The 22,075-nt window shown below is 36.7% G+C and overlaps 1 protein-coding gene across 1 annotated transcript; it reads left to right on the top strand.

Annotated features, from left to right (window-relative positions):
* Positions 1–5,655: 5,655 nt before the first annotated feature.
* Positions 5,656–21,884, top strand: LOC126696849 (uncharacterized). Its single transcript, XM_050393576.1, has 19 exons — positions 5,656–7,240; positions 7,979–8,290; positions 8,402–8,641; positions 8,763–8,883; positions 8,956–9,113; positions 9,243–9,876; positions 10,849–10,913; positions 11,005–11,106; positions 11,211–11,353; positions 12,863–12,918; positions 14,357–15,015; positions 15,125–15,315; positions 15,432–15,738; positions 17,423–17,710; positions 17,820–17,929; positions 19,910–20,240; positions 20,773–21,183; positions 21,275–21,515; positions 21,601–21,884. The coding sequence occupies exons 1-19, from the start codon at positions 5,735–5,737 to the stop codon at positions 21,624–21,626; spliced, it is 5,901 nt and encodes a 1,966-aa protein (XP_050249533.1). The 5' UTR covers positions 5,656–5,734; the 3' UTR covers positions 21,627–21,884.
* Positions 21,885–22,075: the final 191 nt, after the last annotated feature.

The following is a 22,075-nucleotide window of genomic DNA, read 5'->3' on the forward strand; positions in this document are numbered from 1 at the left end:
AAAAACTTTTGGTAAAATTTAAGGGCATAAATAAAACATTTTCAATAATTTAGGGACAGAATATGAATTTTTCAATAGTTTAAGGACGAAAAAAGAACTTCTTAAAGTTTAGAGATGAAAAACAAACTTTTAGTAAAATTTAGGGACTAAAATAATATTTTACTTTAAGGCTTTTATTAAGACAATGAGAATTTAATGTAACAAAAAAAAATGGGAAAAAGAAAGATAAATTTGTTGTTTTTAAGTTTTAACTACTTAAATATTTATTTTCTTTTTATTTTAAAATTTTAACATTGACTTTGGAAAGATAACTAATCAATAATTATATATAGATTGAAAAATATAATCAAAATTGAATAAATAACTCTATATAAACTAAAATTTTAATAATATAATAAAAAAATTATATATAAATTAAAAATTATTTTAATAGCATGATCAAAATTGAATACTAAAATATATAGTAAACATAAAATAACAAAATATTTTTATTTTCTTGATGAATGCATATAGTATAAAACCAAACTATAAAAAAAAAAAATTATTTGATTATATAATAAGGTAAAATAAATAATAAAGTTATTTTTTAAAATTTTCAAAACTTTTGATAAGTAAGTTTTAGTTGGAGTAGTATTTTAGTTTTTTAAATATTGATAATGTAGTTTCACTTAAAGTAAAATATGTTGAAAGTTTTATGTATTTAAAATTAATAATTGGATAAAATGTTAAAGATAATTATTTTGGGAGGAATGCAAATTACAACTTCAAGTTGTGTCGCAATCTTTAGGGTTGTAAATGAACTAAACTATTTGCAAATAATTTTAATGAGTTAAATCTACTTGGTTTGACTCAGGAAAAAATGTTAAAAATAATTATTTTGGGAGGAATGAAAATTACAATTTCAAGTTGTGTTGCAATCTTTAGGGTTGTAAATGAACTAAACTATTTACAAAAATTTTAATGAGACAAATCTACTCGGTACGACTCAGGAAAAAACTTGTTTGTATTTTTTTATTTAACCAACGAGCTAAGATTAAGCCCAATTTTAGATTTTACTCTTAAAGGAGTTAAACACAAATATAATAATATGTTAGTGAACAAAATTGTGAGCATGATACTCAATGTTATATGTTTATAAAACCATACTTGTATTAATTTGATATTAAATTTTGTAAGTTTGTAAATAAATTTTTAAGATATCAAGCTGGTGTTTTTAATTTATTAATAATATAAATATTCGATTTCATAGTAAAATTTAAAACAATACAAGTTGGTAAATTTTTTTTGTGGGAGGACGAGAAACCAAGGACAAGAGCATGGAAACCGATGACAAGAATGAACGAGAAGAGGTTAAGACCAAAGGGGCACATCGTGGGAAGTTTTGTCAAGGAGTCCTCAGAGCAAACATGATAACGCAACCACGAAACCCAAGAAGATCGGAGTGCCTAAGGAACCCAAGGATATTGATACATCCCTGGAAAGGCCGAGGTCTAGTTCTGAAGACTACAAGACACGCAACCGAGGAAAGGAAGGAAAGTATGTCATTAAGCAAATGAAGGAAGAGTACAGATAAAATATCCATCACCTCCACATTCAATGCTTTGCACCCACTTAGCTAACCGCATTAATGGTGGAATAACCCCTGAACAGTGTCATCACAGCTCACAACCTAACAGAGAAACCTTTTAATAAGGCCCTGATGAGACAAGTATTTGAGGGAAAAAGCCTTGTCCCTCCAAGTGGAATGCTAGGATGCAACCTGGATGACTATATAAAGGAAAGAGATCCCTACAAGGAAAATGAGGAAGGATTGAAAAGTGGAGAAGTGAGAAAAACAAAGAGAGAGTGAGAATATTATCATGCAAGAACAAGTGTTAACCTTCACCTCGGCCTAAAACCGAGGTGCATTGTTGTATTAATCCCAGACATATATTGTTTTGCTTTTCCTCATTTACATATATACCAAGCATACATTTCAATACCATTCTATTGACTTGTTAAAAAAGGGGTAAATAAAGTTAATTGACATTCCGTCTTTATAAATTAATTGTGTGTGGTTAAAGTCTAACTTAGTCCATTTCGGCTCGCCACAATTTTGTTTAAGTTTCAACTATAATTTATATTGATTATTAGTAGAGTTTATTAATTCTAAAAGATTAAATATTTTAATTCTATATATAAGAGATAAAAATAAAAATTTTAAGTAATAAGAAAAAAATAAATTAATAAAGTAGTTATTGAACCGCTTCGAACCAAACTTGAACATGTTATTTACGTTCCGTTTGTTTTGATGTAAAATGTAAGGGTGGTTTTTGGGGCCCAGGCCCAACAGGCAAGCGATTCTGGCCCAAAAGACCCTCAACAATGAATTTATAGAGAGTAGGTCACAGAACTAGGTCTTGACAGAGTAAACGTAGCTATAAACAAGCCATGCAACCATTTGGACGTGGGGATATTCCGTTAAGCTTCTTGGGATAACAGTCCGTGGGGCTGTATCTTATGCTTTGTTTACAGAACTCCTTTCTCTTTCTCCCTCCCCTCCGATCCCCTGGCCATGGGGATTTTCTTCTCTTATATAGCATCCTTCGAACGATAATGACCTTACACTTGTTAATCATCTGGGCCTCTACTTAAGTGCCTGTCCCATAGGACATCCTCCTTCTTTTCTGTGAGTTGCATTGGCCAAGATAATTCTGTTCTCCTGTCCTTTCCACATTAATGCGGCTGGAAAAATAGCTTCCTTGCATTTAATGCGGCAGTTGTGGTTGCCCCCTGAACGTCCTGCATTTTCCCTTAATTTTGGATGACCTTTCACCATGTAAAGGGTGTGAATCGGACTCTGTTGAGGTCTAAAAAGGATCATAGTAAAGGAAGCCCAAAAGAATAAGTCAAGCCCAAAAGATAAGTCAAGCCCAAAAGGAAAAATCAAGCTAAGCCCAAAGTAACAGACGCAGGAAACCCATGAAGGAATAAAAAAGCCCAGGGGATCCTGAAGCCCAGACAAAGAAGCATCCAAAAAAGAGGATCACGGCAAGGGATAAGAAGCAAGGATCCTCAGGAACCTTCAAGAGGCGTAGACCCCTTCAGGCACAAAGACAAAGGAAGACTAGGACAGCTCGATAGAAAAAGACAGAAGAAGGAAACAAGAAACAAAAGCAGAAAAAGAACACAAACGCCAGTAGAACCCAGCGACCTCTCATGGCACAGACAAAAAAAGCCTCGAGGAACCAAAACGGAGAAGCATAGAAGAAAGAATGATAACAAGTGGCTTTCAAAATGGCAGAGCAGGATTCCGCTCGGATGGGAAAGAAAAGGGAAAAGTGGAAAACGCCAGAAACGGGGATGTCGAGAAGGGCATACCTCAGCACATCCCAAAGAAGATGGCCAACCAGGAACTTTCAAAAGAATCAGAGCTGAAAGAAGGAAAGAATGAGAAAAAACGGAAATGGGACTTACCAAGATGATGGATACAGGACGTGCTCTGTTTGCAAAAGGGTAAAACAGGGGAACCAACGGTTCCCCGGGAGGACTAAAAACTCCATTATAAAAGGGGGGGGGGATTTTCAGTAGGAAGAATACCATAACAGAGTCATTAGAACTCTGTAAAATTTAAGAAAAACAGAGGAATGTCTCTCGGTATCTCAGAAAGAGCCACTATAGCACATACTTGGATTCAAAAGGATTCAAACTTTGCAAGTCTTAGAGGCTTGAATAGCCATCAAAGTCTGTAATTTTTGAACTTATTTGAACCTTGTATCACGTCTTAGTGAGTACATTTGTAATCCACAATCAAGAAAAATAATGAAATATCTCATATTGATTTGAGAATTTCTAACAATTACTTTGCATATTTCTTTACTGCTTCTTGCTGCTCAATACATATATATTCTTGCTTGTAAAGCTGAGTCCCTGCCCAAGCAAAGCCACTCAGACTTGAGTTCCAAATCCCACAAGTCTTGTGCAAAAGCATAAGTCTGTGAGAATTGGGGCCAGGATCCTCGTGGCTGAATCATCCTTATGAAATTCATTTACATATATGTATATGTATTAATATATATATATATATATATATATATATATATATATATATATATCCTAATCTAAGAAACTAACAATTATTTGAAGATATGTGCATTGTATAGTTGTTATTGTGTAGGACCTATAGAGGTAAAAGGAAAGGACAAAACTCCATTGCATAACAAGCATGGAGAAAGATTGTATAGTGTACAGAATCAGAGATTCTGGGTTCTTACAGGCCTAATACGCCCCGGGATCCCACGACAGTACGTCCCGGGATCCCATGACAGTACGTTCGGGGAGGAATCACATTTTTGCCTTGAGGAGATTTATGTGACTTGCGCACAACTTGGTTCGTAATCAGCCCCCATTTAGCTGCGGTGAACCAAGCCCAGTCCACAAAAACACAACTATTTGGCCCAGGATCCTTGGGCCTGTGCTAAAGAAAAAAGCACTCTCACAGACTCCCATTTGGTGCGTCTGAGGAGGTATTCCTCCTCGGACGCCCCTTAAGCAAGCCCGGCCCAACATGATTGGGCTGGGGGGTCCTCTGCCCGTGTCTTCGCTTCCTATTATGGTTGGGCTTAGTACGAGTGCCATGGCCCAACGTCGTCTGGTGAATTTTACCCCCACATAAAATATATGCAAAAACATATTTTCATATTTTATGGTGTTTGTTTTATAATAAAACATTTAATCGAAGGTAAAATATTTTAATCAAACAAAACAATTAAGGCAAATAAGAGTAAAATGCTTTACACTTAAAAAATTGGTAAAATATTTTACATTTTCTGCTGTCTCTCTCAACAGTCCCGATTAGCCCTTCTCTCACTCTTTCACGCTCTTTCAGTTTCTCTCCACAACCCAGCCCACCCTCACTCATCTCCCTCCCATCATCAGCTCTACCTTCTTCGGCAATCCCTTGGGACTTTTGACTCTCGACATCAATGTTCCCGACGTGAGCAAAGGCGGTGCAGATCGATGACCACTACCCCTTTTATGGTGTAGATCAGTGATAATGTCGGTAGTGGGGAGGCTCGTCTTCAGATTTGAGTGCCGGTGTCTCTCTCTGTGTGGTGGGGTGGGTCGTCGGTGATGGGTTTTTGTGGGCTGGGTCATGGGTGTTGGGTTTTGGTGTTTTTAGGTCTGGTTTTGAGTTTGGTGATTGGTTTTTGGTGGTCGGAACTGCTATAATTGTGGTGGTTTGTGGGTTTTGATGGTGGCTTAATAAGGGTGGGTTTCATTGATCTTTGATTTTCGAATTTTTGCTTTCATTTGGTATTGTTGCTTTTTGTTGGTGGTTGTTGTTGTGGTGGTGTGGGCGTGTGAGTGGTGGTGTTTAGTCACTAGATTTTGGTGGCAGTGGGACGGTGGTGGCTATTTTTTTTTCCTCTTTCCAATTTGGATTTTGGGTGGTTAGTAGTGGCGGTGGTGCTTGTATTTGGTGGCTGGTGGTTGTTTACATTTTCAAATGTTTAATCTTGCCAAACGGTTCAAAATGTTTTCAATGAAAATATTTTACGGTAAAATTTGTTTACATGTAAAATATTTACATTTTCGAATCAAACGGAACGGAGCGTTAGTTGGTCCGTCACTATTGAGTTGTTGCAATGCTACAACACAGTTGCATAGTTGACGGACACCGGTATCTGATGGAGTTGAAACTAATTCCTTAAGCGGAAAGCAACAAATTCAAAAGCAAAACCAACAAAACGACATGACCAAGAATCTCACCAGTACCTCCGAAACATTACCTGCGGCTGCGGCTATGGAACTCGACCTCGACTCCTTCCTTAACTCACCTCTCACCAGCGACGACGACGACGACGACGACAACAAAGGCAATCAACACAACCTCTACTCCATCCCTCACCGCACAATCGACGAAATCCTCAACGCCTCCGATTCCTCCACCTCATCTCCCCCTACATCTCCACCGTCCATTTACTCCCGCGTCTCCGATCCCAAACACGACCAAGACCAAGACGACACCGTTTCAGTCTCCACAACTAAACAACCCTCCTCAGACTTTTCCTCCATACCGGCCCAACATCATGATGAAAACCCCTCGCTCCACTCCCGACCCGGTTCGTCTTCGTTCAGTCGGGCCAGACCCGGAATTAATTACCCGGACGATCCGTTTAAAAGGCTCTCGAACTCGAAGCCGTTACCGTCGCTTTTCGGTGGTGTGAGATCGAATGCGAAGCCGGGGGCAGCGCTTGCGGCGGCAGTGGCAGCCTCCAGGGCTCTCCCGACCCCGCACGCCGCCGCGATCAAGTCTAGGAGGGCTGCCAGTGGAAGCTTCCAGAAGGTTCTTGAAGATTCCGATGCGGTTTCGGTCTCGGCCTCGGATGAATTGAGCTCTAATAGTGAAATTCGTAATACCAAAGAGGATGAGGTTTTGGAAGGTGTGATTGGGAATGAGGGTTTTGCTCAGGGTTCTAGTGTTAAAGAGGTCGAAAGCGAAGCCGAAAATGTGGTTCAAGTAGACGGATTAAAGGTTAGTAGTAATCATGAAGAATTGCTGCGAACAAGTGCTGATTTAGTTTCTAATTTTGATATCATTGAGCCGCGGATTGGTTCTTCGTCCATAAGTGTCGAGGAGGAAAAAAACAATGTAAATGTAGATGAGAATGCTTCTGTGCTTGACAGGAGCTCTGAAATTTTGAACTCAGAAGAAGATAAGGTTGATCATTTGGAAGAGAAGGTAGAGGAGGAATCGACAATTGAGGCATTGGAAACACAGCAACAAGTGAATGTTTTGGAAGATACTGAGGTGGGTGGTGGCGATGATGATGATGCAAGTTCATTGAGTGATATTACTGAACTTGTGGAAGAGAGAATTGGGCAATTGGAGAGCAGGAGGATTAGTAAGAGAGCGGAGAAGAAATCCCGGGCTGCTTCTATGAAGCCATTGGAGTTGGCTGAGGAGCTTGAGAAGAAGCATGCTTCTACTGGTTTGCATTGGGAAGAGGGTGCAGCTGCTCAGCCAATGAGGCTTGAGGGCGTACGGAGAGGATCAACCACATTAGGATACTTTGATCTTGATGCGGATAATGCTATTACAAGGACCATTTCTTCTCAGGCATTCAGGAGAGATCATGGTTCACCTCAAGCTTTGGCTGTTCATACTAATTATATTGCAATTGGAATGTCAAAAGGGGTCATTCTCGTTGTGCCCAGTAAATATTCCGGTTATAATGCTGACCACATGGATCCAAAGGTTACTTTTGCATTAATCTGCTTATATTGCTCTTACTTGTTAGCCTTTCATGTTCCTTCAGGATTCTATGTTTCTATATATGTTATTTGTTCATCTTTTGGTTGAAACTTGAATAGATTCCAGGAAATATATTTTGGGTGTAATTAGAATCAAGGGAGAATGTTGTGAATGTGCCCTTTAAAATAATAGCCAATTCCTGGTGTCATCTCTTTGCAGAATTGCTTAAGTATCAACTTAATTGCTTATTTCAATCTCTAAAATGCCCCAATGAATTCCACACAAAACAGCAGTTACATACTTGATTTTGTACAGGATGACTTCCATACACAAATAACTTGATATTATTGAAAAGAAACACAATGTTATCAGCTTTAAAACCTTTGGTGTGCGTACTTAGTATGAGTATATTCTGTAAGGATGACTTATATACATAAATATAATGTGCATACTTAGCATGAGTGTGTTGGTACTTCCTCAACAAAGTTCTTATTCAGATATGCCCTCAGTATATGGTTATCTGTTAAGATACCATTGATTGGTAATATCTAAATTTCTTCTGTTACAGAAATCGAGCATGTTAAGTGAGGAATTTGGCTTTTTATGGTAATTTCAGTATGAAAACATCTGGATGTTTAATTAAATTGTGAAGCTTCTAAGTACATTTGCTTTTGCTATGTGCCACATTGTAGTTACGACAGAAATAACTTTACTCAATATTCCATGCTGTTTATGTTCCAGATGTCGATGCTTGGTCTGCAAGGTGATAGGTCTCATGCCCCTGTAACTTCCATGTGCTTTAATCAGCAAGGGGACCTGCTCTTAGCTGGTTATGGTGATGGTCATATTACTGTTTGGGATGTGCAGAGATCATCATCAGCAAAAGTTATTACTGGAGAGCATACAACACCAGTAGTACATACATTATTTCTGGGGCAGGATTCTCAGGTTACTCGTCAATTTAAAGCAGTTACTGGTGATAGTAAGGGTCTCGTTCTGTTGCATGCTTTCTCAGTTGTTCCCTTGCTCAATAGGTTCTCCATCAAAACCCAGGTAAAACGTTAGCATGCATTAATATGTGATTTATGATTGTGGCACTACGTATAATATGCTTATGAGTTGACATCATCTCCAAACTAATGATCATATTGTTACATGAAATAGTGTCTTCTTGATGGACAAAAAACGGGAATTGTGCTATCAGCTTCACCGGTCCTTTTTGATGAATTCTCTGGAGGTGCTTCCCTGTCCTCTCAGGGAAACAATGCGGTTTCATCCAGCAGTCTTGGTAGTATGATGGGAGGTGTAGTAGGTGGAGATGCTGGCTGGAAACTCTTTAATGAAGGCTCTTCTTTAGCTGAAGAAGGTGTGGTCATATTTGTCACCCATCAAACTGCTCTGGTGGTATGAAGCCCTCAGATGATTGCACAAATTCCATGTACCTTTTGTCTTGTGAATTGATGTTGTTCTTCTTAGTGGTTATATCTTGTTCAAAATGTGTTAAAGCCACATTTGCATGTTACAGGTAAGGCTTACTCCTACTTTGGAAGTCTATTCGCAGCTTTCTAAGCCAGATGGGGTTCGAGAGGGTTCTATGCCTTATACTGCGTGGAAATGCATGACAAAATCACGCAGTTTGCCTAGTGGTATGCATTGAGTGAGTTTTGGGCATTTATGTTGAGATATTTCATTTTTTCTAAGATATGAATTTGTTACAGAAAACGTGCCTGTGGAAGCATCAGAGAGAGTCTACTTGCTCGCAATTGCTTGGGACCGAAAAGTTCAGGTTGCAAAGTTAATCAAATCAGAGCTAAAAGTATATGGGAAATGGTCTCTTGACAGTGCAGCTATAGGTGTGGCTTGGTTGGATGATCAGGTACGTATTTAGTTATTCATATATTGTTGATTTGTCTTTTGTTGTATTTAAATAATGTTATTTAGGCAGCGTTGCCTAGTAAATAATTGTAAATGCTTTGCATGTAATGAGATTTTTGTACTTGACCAGATACTGGTTGTTCTTACATCAACTGGACAACTCTGTCTGTTTGCTAAGGATGGAACTGTGATTCACCAAACAAGTTTTTCTCTGGATGGTTATGGTGGAGATGATCTTGTTGCATACCATACCCACTTTATTAATATCTATGGAAATCCTGAGAAAGCTTTTCACAATTGCATAGCTGTAAGAGGAGCTTCAGTATACATCCTTGGACCTATGCATCTTGCTGTTTCTCGCCTTCTCCCATGGAAGGAACGGATTCAGGTTCTGCGGAAAGCAGGTGACTGGATGGGTGCACTGAACATGTCAATGACACTTTATGATGGCCAGGCGCATGGTGTTATTGACCTTCCTAGAACCTTGGATGCTGTACAGGAGGCCATAATGCCCTACCTTGTGGAGTTGCTTTTGTCATATGTAGATGAAGTATTTTCTTATATTTCGGTGGCATTTTGCAACCAAGTTGAGAAAATGGAACCACTGGACAACCCAAATAGTAGAAGCAGTTCTGTGCACTCTGAAATAAAAGAGCAATACACTCGTGTTGGTGGAGTTGCTGTGGAATTCTGTGTTCATATCAAGAGGACTGACATCCTTTTCGATGAAATTTTCTCCAAGTTTGTGGCGGTACAACAGAGAGGTATCATTACATCTCTGAGTCTTCTTGTGTTGAATGCTTCAATTACTATGCAGTTTGATCTTTGATGTCCAGGTTGAAGTTCATTTTTTAAGTGAAACTTGGTAACTCAATTTGTGATAGCCATAACTACATAACATGAGGCTAGAATGTTTAACAAACTTTGAAGGTCAGACTGTTTGGACAGTGAGATTATTGCTAGGCTATCAGCAAGACATGTTTGGATCTTTGGGGGGAATATTATCAATTATGAAAGAATATGAGAAATCTTTCCTTATTTATTATTGGCAAGTTACAGACGCACCTAGTGGTTGTTGAACCCACAATCTCACCCTCCACCCTATTCTCATCGGGAAGTGCCAAATGAGCCAAGCTCATTGGCTGCTTAGAGAGCTTTCCTTGTGATGAAGTTTTTCTAATGCTATATTCTATGTTACCTTTTCCTTTTAAGATTGGGTTTGTTACTAGGAAGGGTGCAAGTGTTATTCAGCTCTCCTAGCACCTTGAGAGTGATTTTTTTTTTGATAAGTAAGAAAGATATATATTAAAAGCTACCTCATGAAAACACAAGGCAGAACAGAGAAAACAGAGAAGGAAACAAACAAAAAGAGAGAAGAAAAAGAAAAGAATAAGAAAACAAACGGAGACAACAAAAAGCAGATTAATTACAGAGAAGAGAACTAAGGAACATAGGGATAGAATCACTAGAGGTGAGTCCCCAAGCCCTAGACCAATCAAAAAGAGAGCCGCTAAAGTAAGCGAGCAACTGGTCATCAGACTTGATGTATTCCGTGTTGACACTTTGCTAGTACAAAACTAGGTTGAGTTAGTGTCTGCTGTGGTCTTATTGCCTGTGAAGTGTGTGTATTATATATATATATATATATAGCAGCCCTTGCAATAATTTGTCCATATTAGCAGTCCTTAGACATTACTCTTTCGGTGATTTACCTTTTGTTTCATTACATTTTCCAGACACATTTTTGGAGCTTTTGGAACCATATATATTGAAGGACATGCTTGGATCACTGCCTCCTGAGGTATAGCTTGATGTCCCAGTGCTCAGCCTTATTGGCAGCTTAATCATAAATTCTGATATTTTCTTTTTCTTTTTTCGTTTTATTTTGTTAGATTATGCAAGCACTTGTAGAACATTACAGCAGCAAAGGATGGTTACAACGAGTTGAACAATGCGTCCTTCACATGGATATCTCTTCTTTGGATTTCAATCAGGTCTTACCTTCAAAACCTTTGTTAATCATTTTTGTTGTTGGAGTAAATTCATTTGTTATGATTTATTGACTTGATTGGATAATGATTATTATTTTTCCTTGTAGGTTGTTAGGTTATGTAGAGAGCATGGATTATATGGTGCTCTGGTGTATCTCTTCAATAAAGGATTGGATGATTTTAGGGCTCCTTTAGAGGAGCTGTTGGTGGTCTTGCGAAATAGTCAAAAGGAGAGTGCTGCTGCCCTTGGGTATGTATAACGTGTTCCTTGTGTTCTCATTCATTGAATATGGAAGATTTTCTAATATCATGTTTTCTCATTCTAGTTTGCTTCTCTTCTATGAATGCTGTCATGTCAATATTTATAAATTGACTGGATTTAGGGTCTATTTGGAATTTGCTTATTTTGCTGAAATTGAAAACTTTTTGCTGAAAGCACTGTAAATGAAGGTAAAAGTTAGCTGAAATAGTACAGTTGGACTCATGAATAGTACCAAAAAGTGTAGTGGGGTTCATGAATAGTATCAAAAATAAGTTGAATAGTAAAATAAGCTAGCTTTTTAATTTGGAGCCAAACGCACACTTATTTAGAAGTTTATTTATGGGAAACATTTTCTACTTTTAAGGAACTGTATTCAATGTGCAGGTATAACATCATATTAAGAATGTAATTTTATAGGAGCTGCAAATAACCCTAATCTTAAAAGATTTCAATCAGCTGGTTTGAATTAGGCTCCATCTGGGCTTATGTGGCATGGAGTTGGAGACTTGGAGTCAAATTTCAATCAGTGTGCAAGCTTGTTTCTTCCTTCTCCCTTCCCCTTTTCTCCCTCACATTAATTTTCTTATTCTACTTTATGGTAGTATTTTTGTTCTCATTGGAAATACATGTATCTTAGCTGTGCCTTAGTGAAGTGTTATTCATATGGGGGCATATGCTATCCAGAGGTTACAAATTTAAGATTCCTATTAAGTTGGTTTTTATTTTCTAAACCACGAATGAAAACTGTCAAATATTGCATCAAAAGCACACTTCTGGCTTGTTTGTATCTCAACTGTGCCTTAGTGAAGATTTATTCATTTGGGGGCATATGCTATTCAGACGTTACAATTAAAAAAAATTTCATATTCGTTTGGTTATGATTTTTTAAACCATGAGCAAAAAGTGACAAATAGGAAAAGGTATCTCATGAGACCTCCCTTTCACATCATGTGTGGGTCTCACTTGTTGTGAGAGGTATCAGGTAAGTCTTATAAGATAATTTTCCATCTGATAGGGCTGGAAAACAGGGAGGGCTTATTCCTCTACTGGTTGGTAGTGTAAATAATTACCGGGAAGAAAAAGAGATAGTATGAAATATTTCTGGGGAAAGGTGGTTTAAAATTTTGATCGAATAAAACTTCTTGAGGCATTTGACTATATGGAATATCTTTAGTTGAAAAGAGGTTTCTTTATTCAGTATGGTATTGATAGAATTTTAGAAAATGTCTTGGATGGCTCACTTGAAATGTTCATTTTCTTTAGATTGGTTGCCCACCACAGCCCCCACTGGGGCCTAGCCCCCCAAAAATAAATTATAATGAGAGAGAGAACTGCTTTACCACTTTTTCTTATTTGCAGTCTTATGGTAATCGTACTGAAAGGTGTTACAAGCAGGATTATATTGTTTTATACCATTATTTATGTTTTATCTTCTTATAGTTGGTTTTTTATTACCACTTTGTAGTATTAACCTTTGCCTTTTGTTCTTGCTTACAGGTACCGGATGCTTGTTTATCTAAAATACTGCTTTTCAGGTCTTGCTTTTCCTCCAGGTAAGGAGTTATTATTGGTGGCACTTTCCAATTGATCAGTTTGAAGATCCTTTGTGCAAGTATGTGAAAATTTCTCTATAAATCTTGAATTGACTAAATTATAGAAAACCAAATATATGTGACTGTTTATCTTGTAATATTTGTTTTGGCCATTTTATGTTGTACATATACATGTCATGCTAATTTCTCAGAGTGTTATATTTTTGTTTAGCTGTGTTACTACTTTCTTACAGGTCTTAAGTAATTCTTTAGGTTAAATTTAATAAGGATGTGACATAAAAGACCCTATTTACACCCTTCAATAAAATATTGACACTGTCAGATTTTCAAAATGAAAGCATAGTGACTAGTACATATGATAACAACCCATTAAAAGCTAATATAATCAAATATTTATTAAGAAAACAAACAAACCGATAAAAAAAATTACTGTCATCTGAAGACTCTGAACACACTGAGAAGTCACTGGATTGATGTTGGTGTTTTCTGAATTTCGTTCAATAGAAAAAACCTTTTGATGATTCCATAACAATCTGCAAGCATTTGATTCAATTGCCATCTCCCTGCTCCAAACCCAACCACTGTAAACTCCATTTTTCTCATCCTCATAAGCCTTGTCAGAATCAGAATCATACTGTTCCTCCCATTGCATTCTTCAACACCCCATATTATTCCAAGTTCCCAAGAATCACACTATTCCCTCCTCAGAATCACACTTTTTCTCCAGTTAACCTCAGCTATCTCTCCAAGGCGACAGTGATGGTTGTTGGTACTTATTGGGTGAGTTGGATTGCAATCTTGTGACAATTATGATGTGGTCAACAACTCCTCTATTCTAAAGGCTTTTTATTTTTAATTTGAGGATTTTAATGTGATTTGGATTGTGTGTAGTGGGGCTTATGCTTGTTATCACACAAATCTGATGTGGCATTGATTGGATGGTGAAAACCATGGGTTTTGCACCACATCCTTATCAAATTCGGATTCATTCTTTAAACATGCTGCTGTTATCTTTTTAAATGTGTGGTCTTTAAGTGGTGATATTAGTATCTGTATTTGTTTTGTCAGTGTATATATATATATATGTCTGTACTGGTTACTGACTTTGGAAGAACAAGGCCTTTTTCTAATAAGCCAATTCATTGTACAGCTTGAAACCAGTATTATGACTATTTGATATTTTTTTTTTTATACAACTTACTATTGATAAAGAATGGCAACCTGTTTGGTTTCATCTTTTAGTGTTTATGGGAGTTTACATAATTCTTAAATGGTGTTTAGATGCTATGAAATGAGTGTGAGGCATCAAAGCAAGAATACCTTGTTTCTTTTTACAATCCACATGTTTTGAAGCTGTATCACTTGTACAGCTTCATTTCAATGTATGCAGGATGGAACTGATTTAGAAACATTGAAGCCAAAAGTTTCCCTTTTGCAGGACAAGGAACTCTGCCCCCTACACGCTTGCCATCTCTTAGAACAGAACTTCTGCAATTTCTATTAGAACATTCTGATGCCCCTAACTCAAAAGCTGTTTCAAGCTTATCATCTGGAGGAGCATACCTGAACCTGTATCATCTCTTACAGTTAGATACTGAAGCTACTTTAGATGTTTTGAGATGTGCTTTTGTAGAAGATGAAATCCCAAAACCAAAACTTTCATCACATGATTCAGCAGATGAAAATACAAAGCCAAAAATAGAGAATGACAATGGATGTCAAAATATGTTGGTCCAAGATACAGTGAACTCTCTTATTTGTATTCTTAATAGGGACATTTCCCAAACAGAGAGATCAGATAGTGAAGATATCAGTGGATTGGTTGAAGAATGGCCTTCTAAGAAAGACATAGGCCATATGTTTGAGTTTATAGCATACTATGTTGCATGTGAAAGAGCTAATGTCTCAAGAAGTGTCCTGAGTCAGATTTTAGAATACTTGACATCACAAAATAATTTTCCAACTAGTGTTTCCTCACATCACATAACTTCAACAAGAAGGGAGAAGCAGGTGCTTGCCCTTCTAGAAGTAGTGCCTGAGATTGACTGGAATGCTTCTTATGTATTAGGCCTATGTGAGAGAGCACAATTTTACCAGGTATATTTAAATATAGTTCTTATGATGTTTACCTGGGAAGCATATTGCTGCAATCTAGAAATCCTCTGTTTTTCTTACCTGTAATATTAGCTCTGTTTTAATTTTATAGGTTTGTGGCTTCATTCATACTATCAGACATGAGTATCTTGCTGCTTTGGATAGCTACATGAAGGATGTAGATGAACCCATTCATGCTTTCTCCTTTATCAACAAAACATTATTACAGCTGAGTGATAATGAACGTGCTAGTTTTCAATCAGCGGTCATTTCTCGTATACCTGAGCTGGTTGATTTAAGCAGGTAATGTTTTTTTTTTTGAAGTTATCTGGGGATCTTGTTTAAATGGTACATATGACCTTTTGTTGCGCAGAAATTAATTTATTCTGCAATCTCATGCATTTGTTTATCCTTTGCAGAGAGGGAACATTCTTGTTGTTCATCGGTCATTTCAACAAAGAAGGTTTGCATATCCTGTCTGAACTCCGCTCTCATCCAAGAAGCCTATTCCTTTATTTAAAAACGGTCATTGAGGTTCACTTATCTGGCACTCTCAATTTTTCTTCTTTAAGACGAGATGATTTTGTGGATCCTTCTGATGGAATAAGGTTGAAGGATCAGTCAAAAGGACTTGAGGCTTACTTGGAAAAAATCTCTGATTTCCCCAAGTTAATGCGTAATGATCCAGTTGAAGTGACTGATGATATGATTGAGCTTTATCTAGAGGTGAGCACTTTTACAACTATATTTATAATTCAAGCTAGAATTCATTTTACTCCCTTTAAGTTCAGACTTCTTGTCATTTTGGTCCCTATAGTTCTGCTTTTTGCAATTTCATCCAAAAAGTTTTAGATTGTTGTCAATATAGCCCCCTGTCTAATTCAGTTAAGAGTTTGTTTGGGATCCGCTTATTTTTTTGAAACTGAAAACTTTTTGCTGAAAGTACTGTAGATAAATGTAAAAATTAACTGAAATAGTACAGTAGGACCCATGAATAGTAGCAAAAATAAGCTGAATAGTAAGTGTCATCAAGTTATCAAACACTAAGTGTCATCAAACTATGTCATCTTGGTGAAATTTTTTGTAACAAAAAAAAAAAAAAAGATTCTTTAAAAGAAAAAAGATACTGTCAGAAACAATGTAAGAAAGCAAATTGCTAGCAAACCGAGGATTAAAGTTATCGTCAGGACCTCTCTGCCATGGTACTTCACATCCTGCTTGATCTTAATGAATGAAACTCAAGCTATGGAGGAAAGGCAACAGAGTATGCAGTTACCACGAATAATTTTAAGAACTTACCCCCTTCCCCACCCAAAAAAGGGGAAAAGGGGAAAAGGGCAAGGCATTGTTCATACCAACCAAGAAGATGGCGGTCCAAGTGAAAAGCATAGAAGCAGCTGAAGGCACCTATGTGAACAAAAGGAATTGGAGCACAAGGACTATTGAAGTGTTCTAGATGTGAATCCACTTGAACCGAAGCGAGGCCTAGAGCTATCAAGAAATTTGTCTTGGTGTAGAAGAAGGCAGTGAGGATGGTGAGAGAGATGGAATTGAATGAGAGGCAGAAAGAAGAATTAAAAAAAGGTGATCTGGGCGAAGAGAAGGGAAAACTTGACTGCAAAGAAGGTTTTGGGACTGGAGTTGAGGGAATCGAGGATGTTAGAGAACATGACGCCTAGGAAATTTACCGTATTATTTTCCTTAAAATTCTGAGTTTTTTGGATATACCTGCTCTTTTCTTTTCCCTTCGAACTTCCTCTCTCTTCTTCTTTTTCATAGCATTTTTATATAGTTTTTCTCACAAATTATTATTATTTTTATATGGAATTTTCACTAAAACATTAATGGCAATGTTTTGGTGTTACATACAGCTCATGACATTTGATGGCACTTGGTTAAAGGAATTGGAACTACCACATTGATAACGGTCTGAAACTTTAGGATGAAATCGCTCAGTGTCACTGTAGAGACGAAACTCACAACAAACTCAAACTTGGAGGGACCAAGATGTAATTTAGGCTAAATTGAAATATGAAGTGGTTGAATGTTTTCTTTCCCCCAATGTCAAATGAATGTGTTTGTTCAGTCTTATCCTATGGTCTTTGAACTTCTTGTTGTATCAACTCTAAATGTCTTCCCCCACCCCCACTTTATATGTGACAATGATTTTGGGTTGTCAATAAACTAATAAAGATCTTGTTTCATCAGTCTGCTCATCATTGGGCCACATATCATACTCCTTGTATACATATTTCTAGACTATGCAGATTCTGCACCATAAAGGGTGGTTGTTGTTATGGCCTCTTAATGGCTTACTTTAGTTTTAGTTGTTGCTCAGATTTCCTGGTAGCACTTCTCTATTTGGTGATAGCACCTAAGGTACTGAATGTTTTGCATATCACTTTTGCAGCTATTATGTCAGTATGAACCTGGTTCAGTTCTCAAATTCCTTGAGACCTTTGATAGCTATCGTGTGGAACACTGTCTACGCCTGTGTCAGGAATATGGGATTATAGATGCTGCTGCCTTCTTGTTAGAAAGGGTTGGTGATGTGGGGAGTGCTCTTTTACTTACACTTTCAGGCCTTGACAGTAAATTTGTTGAGCTTGATACTGCTGTTGGAAATGTGGTTTCTGATGTGGCTTTGAGTTCTGCTGCTGATACAAAGCATCTCAGGACTGTATTAAATATGAAGGAGGTCTGTCAATATGACTTTTAATGAGATGATATGTTTAAGCTTCTTGTGTGTGTGTGTGTGTGTACAATTGTTTTACAACTTTATATTACCTCTGATATTTCTCTTACAGGTGAATGAAATTAGCAATATATTGAATGCCTGTATTGGATTATGTCAGCGGAACACCCCTCGCTTGAACCCTGAGGAGTCAGAGACGCTCTGGTTCAGATTACTTGACTCGTAAGTTGAACATCAATCTTTCTTTTGCTTTCTTTATTATGGTAGATTTACCATAAGTTTTCTTCATTGCAAAATCGTCGGAGCAGTATATAATCATCCACTATAGCAGTTTGCCTCATGCTGATTAATTGATTATCATGATTATATGACAGACATCCATTTGTTTGTTATATAATGGAGTAGATCTATACTTGCAATTAAACAGGAGGGGTATATTGGTACTTTACCAGATGCACATTCATTCTATGACACTGCATTTATTTCTTTTAAGAAACAAAAAATTGAGAATGCCAATGAGCTATAGCTCAACTGGCGCTTCCATTGGGTGCATGTGTAACTTATCATTGAAAAAAAGGAAAAGAAAAGAAAAAAAGATTTAGAAGAAATTACATATTTCTATGATTATGTTGTTTTGAGGAACATAAAGTTCTATGAACTGTTATGTTCTCTACTTATTAAAAAAATGGATGTTATGCTCTCTATTATTTTTGTTTAATTGTGGCACAAACTCATACTAAGCTTCTGTTCCTCAATCTTGTTTCCTGGATTTAATTGCTCCTCTTAATGCCTAAGCACTTGGTGCTTCTCTTTGATCATTATATGTTTTATGTCATATTTATGCTAGTGTGTGAGTCTTGTGGTGGGGGTGGGGTTTCATGTGATTGGTATGAAACATTAGCAAGTTTCAGTCACCAATTTTGATTCTTCCAAGAATCTGGAAACTATATAAATATTTTTTACCAAGTGAACTTGAAAACTATCAAATGACTGATATCCATATACTTTGGTAGTAATATTAAATAATTTTGGTACAATTCCAATATGTTTACCAATATTTTCTTATGAGTAGTTAATGCAGTCTAAGATGTGTGAGCTTATATGATTTATTTGCATTGCATGTGAAATGGTAGCAATGAACTTTAGCTCAATTGGAACATCCTCCCCCTTCCCCCCATAAAAATGGAGTGGAGGATAAGGTGTGGGTTCAAGACATACTGTATTTCTAACTTAATAATAGTTGAGTTGTAAAATATGAGAGATTAGGGTTACATTAATATGTCCCTCACCTTAGCATATATTTATTAGAGAAATAGCATGATTACAAAAATACCCTTATACTAATACAAAATAACAAGTTAATATAAAAGAGTGATGCAGGATAACCTAGGCTTTCCACCTAGATTAGTTCTACAGTAGAACCTTAGGCTTCCCACCTAAGGTGTTTGGATTCACCACCAAACAAATGCGATGCAATTTTGCAAATAATCTGAATAATAATAATCATAGTTTGAAAATACAAAAGAAATCATTTGGAGCTTTATATGCAGCTTCCATAAATCACAATGATAAGGACAAACTCTCCTAAACAATCTTAAATGCTAATCCGATAGTCCTAAACAATCTCAAATACTAATCAAATAACTATGTTACAATCTGAAATTATCCATTGAAAATCTAAAATAAAATATCGAACTAACTTCTGGTTTGCTCCTGCATTAAAGAGTTTCTTCTCAGTAAAACAAAGGTTTTGACATGGTGAACTACAGTTGCGCCAGGATAAGGTAGCCTCTAAAAGATTAAAAATAAGGTAGTGGGGTAGGTCTCTCTCTCTCTCTCTCTCTTATTTTTAATTTTTGTCAGGTCAGAGTGGAGATTGAATGAGATAGTAGCTTCTAGAAAATCAACAAGGATAGATATAACTAGGAAAGACTTGAATATGTCATTAAGGCTCAGGTTGTCATCATGTATGGTTTGTTTGGCTTTTACATGACCTTGAAAGATACTAAGAATATATTTCCATATGCTTAGTTTCACTTGCTTTGTTTTCATGTTAAAAACTGTTCTGCTCTTTATAAAGTTGCTAAATAAGCAACTTCTCTTAGGAGGAAGTTATTATATTGTTAAGAATTAAGATAAATATATATACATGTGCAGCAAAAATAATAAATAGTGCTAATTCTTCACAAAAATTCATTTCAGGTTTTGTGAACCTTTGATGGATTCATATGGTGATGAAATGGTATCTAGAGGAGAAAATCATGTTCCACTGCTGACCGAATCATCAGTCTCACGTGAGGATGAAGCATGCATAGTTAATTGGAGAATATCAAAATCGCACAGAGGGGCTCATATCTTGAGGAAATTGTTCTCTCAGTTCATCAAAGAGATTGTTGAGGGAATGATAGGATATGTTCGCCTTCCAACCATCATGTCCAAACTCCTCTCTGATAATGGCAGCCAGGAATTTGGTGATTTTAAACTTACCATACTGGGCATGCTTGGAATATATGGCTTTGAAAGGCGAATTCTGGTAGATATACTTTTTAAACTCATCATTTGCTTTAGTCATGTGGTCGGCCTTTTGTATACTTGTTGCATTAGTTTATATAATGGGAATTATTTTTGCATCTTTGTTGAGATTTAACTATGCCAACATGCATGATTAGGTCATAAAGCTTCTTCTTGTGAATTTGAGTTCTTTAGTGCGATTCTAGGACCTTTGTTTAGGATCATGAATGAACTCTTCTCCCATCTTTGGGATATTAACGTCTTCTCATAGCTAATGCAAATTTGAAAGCTGCTTATATAATTGTTGCAAAGAGTTGCATGGCACGTTGCATTTAGTATTTCTGCTGTACAGAAGTGAGCAGCAAACTTGCATCAAGGATTTTAGTTTGATTGTAATTTCTGATTGCATGTGCATATTAATTGTTGACATTCTAGTGGATAAATGACTTTCTTTTTAAAGTTAGATATAAGGCTGACTCACTCGACTGTAATTATAAAATATTGCAGAGTATAAAATTTTCTATTGATTATAATTATTTAATTTGTTGTTTTAGGACACTGCCAAATCCTTAATAGAGGATGATACATTCTATACCATGAGCTTACTTAAGAAGGGGGCCTCTCATGCGTATGCACCCCGGAGTCCTATATGTTGTATATGTAATTGCCTTTTCTCGAAGAATTCTTCTAGCTTTAGCATTCGTGTTTTTAATTGTGGTCATGCAACACATCTTCAATGTGAAGTTCCGGAAAATGAGGCATCAAGTAGAGGTGCCTCATCTGGATGCCCAGTTTGTATGCCGAAGAAGAAATCACACAAAGCAAGAAATAAATCGATTCTTGCAGAAAATGGTTTAGTAAGTAAATTTTCGTCCAGGCCACAACAATCACATGGAACTAGTATTCTACACCCCCATGAAAGTGATGCATTAGAGAATTTCTATGGGCTTCAGCAAATTTCACGGGTAAGCATCGACTTATAATTGTCATTATCTTTTCCATTTCTTGGACTTCACAAACATTGAAAATTAATCAAAAGTGAATTGGATGCTGCAGTTTGAGATCTTGACTAATTTGCAAAAGGACCAGAGATTAGTTCAAATAGAACACATGCCTCAGTTGAGGCTTGCACCGCCAGCTGTTTATCATGAAAGGGTAAAGAAAGGAACAGATATTTTTGCAGGAGAAAGTAGCAATGGCCTTGCGAAAATAGAGAAACAAAGTAAAAGCAAGCAATTAAGGGAGCTAAGAGTAAAAGGATCATCTCTTCGGTTCCCTTTAAAATCAAGTATATTTGGTGAGTTGTGTTATAAATTCAATTTTAGAGTTACTAAAATTTTGTGATACTTTCCAATTCTAACATATGGGAAACTCTGCTATAGGCAAGGAGAAGACCAGCAAGCGGTAATGCGAGTGTCATGTATAGAACATACCGGAGATGATGAAGACCATTTTGGCTGAGATTTTGACTTACTTTATTCTTTTTCGTTTTTCTTTTTTGTATATTTTCATAATTGATTTGTTTATATTAATTTTGGGAGGCTTGGTTGTTGCTGGTTGTTGTATCTGTTTATATCTTAGAGTAAAATTGTACATGAACCATGGAGAGGCACTCGTAATGAAATTGAATAGAATGCAATCAAATAATGAAGGAATATTTTCATCAGCCTATCTTTAAGAACGTGGACATATATATGAAAAGACGAGTAAAAAGCAATGCTTTTTCCAGAGGGGAGGAAAAAAAAAATAGTGATGTGCTAATATCAATGAGATTGAGTTATAAAATTAGCAAATTGGTTTAAAGCATTTGTGGAAGAGGAGAAAAATGAAGCTGAAATGTATCAGAAATTGTAGAAG

The sequence above is a fragment of the Quercus robur genome, chromosome 8 (genome assembly GCF_932294415.1).
Source record: "Quercus robur chromosome 8, dhQueRobu3.1, whole genome shotgun sequence".
Lineage (NCBI taxonomy): Eukaryota > Viridiplantae > Streptophyta > Magnoliopsida > Fagales > Fagaceae > Quercus > Quercus robur.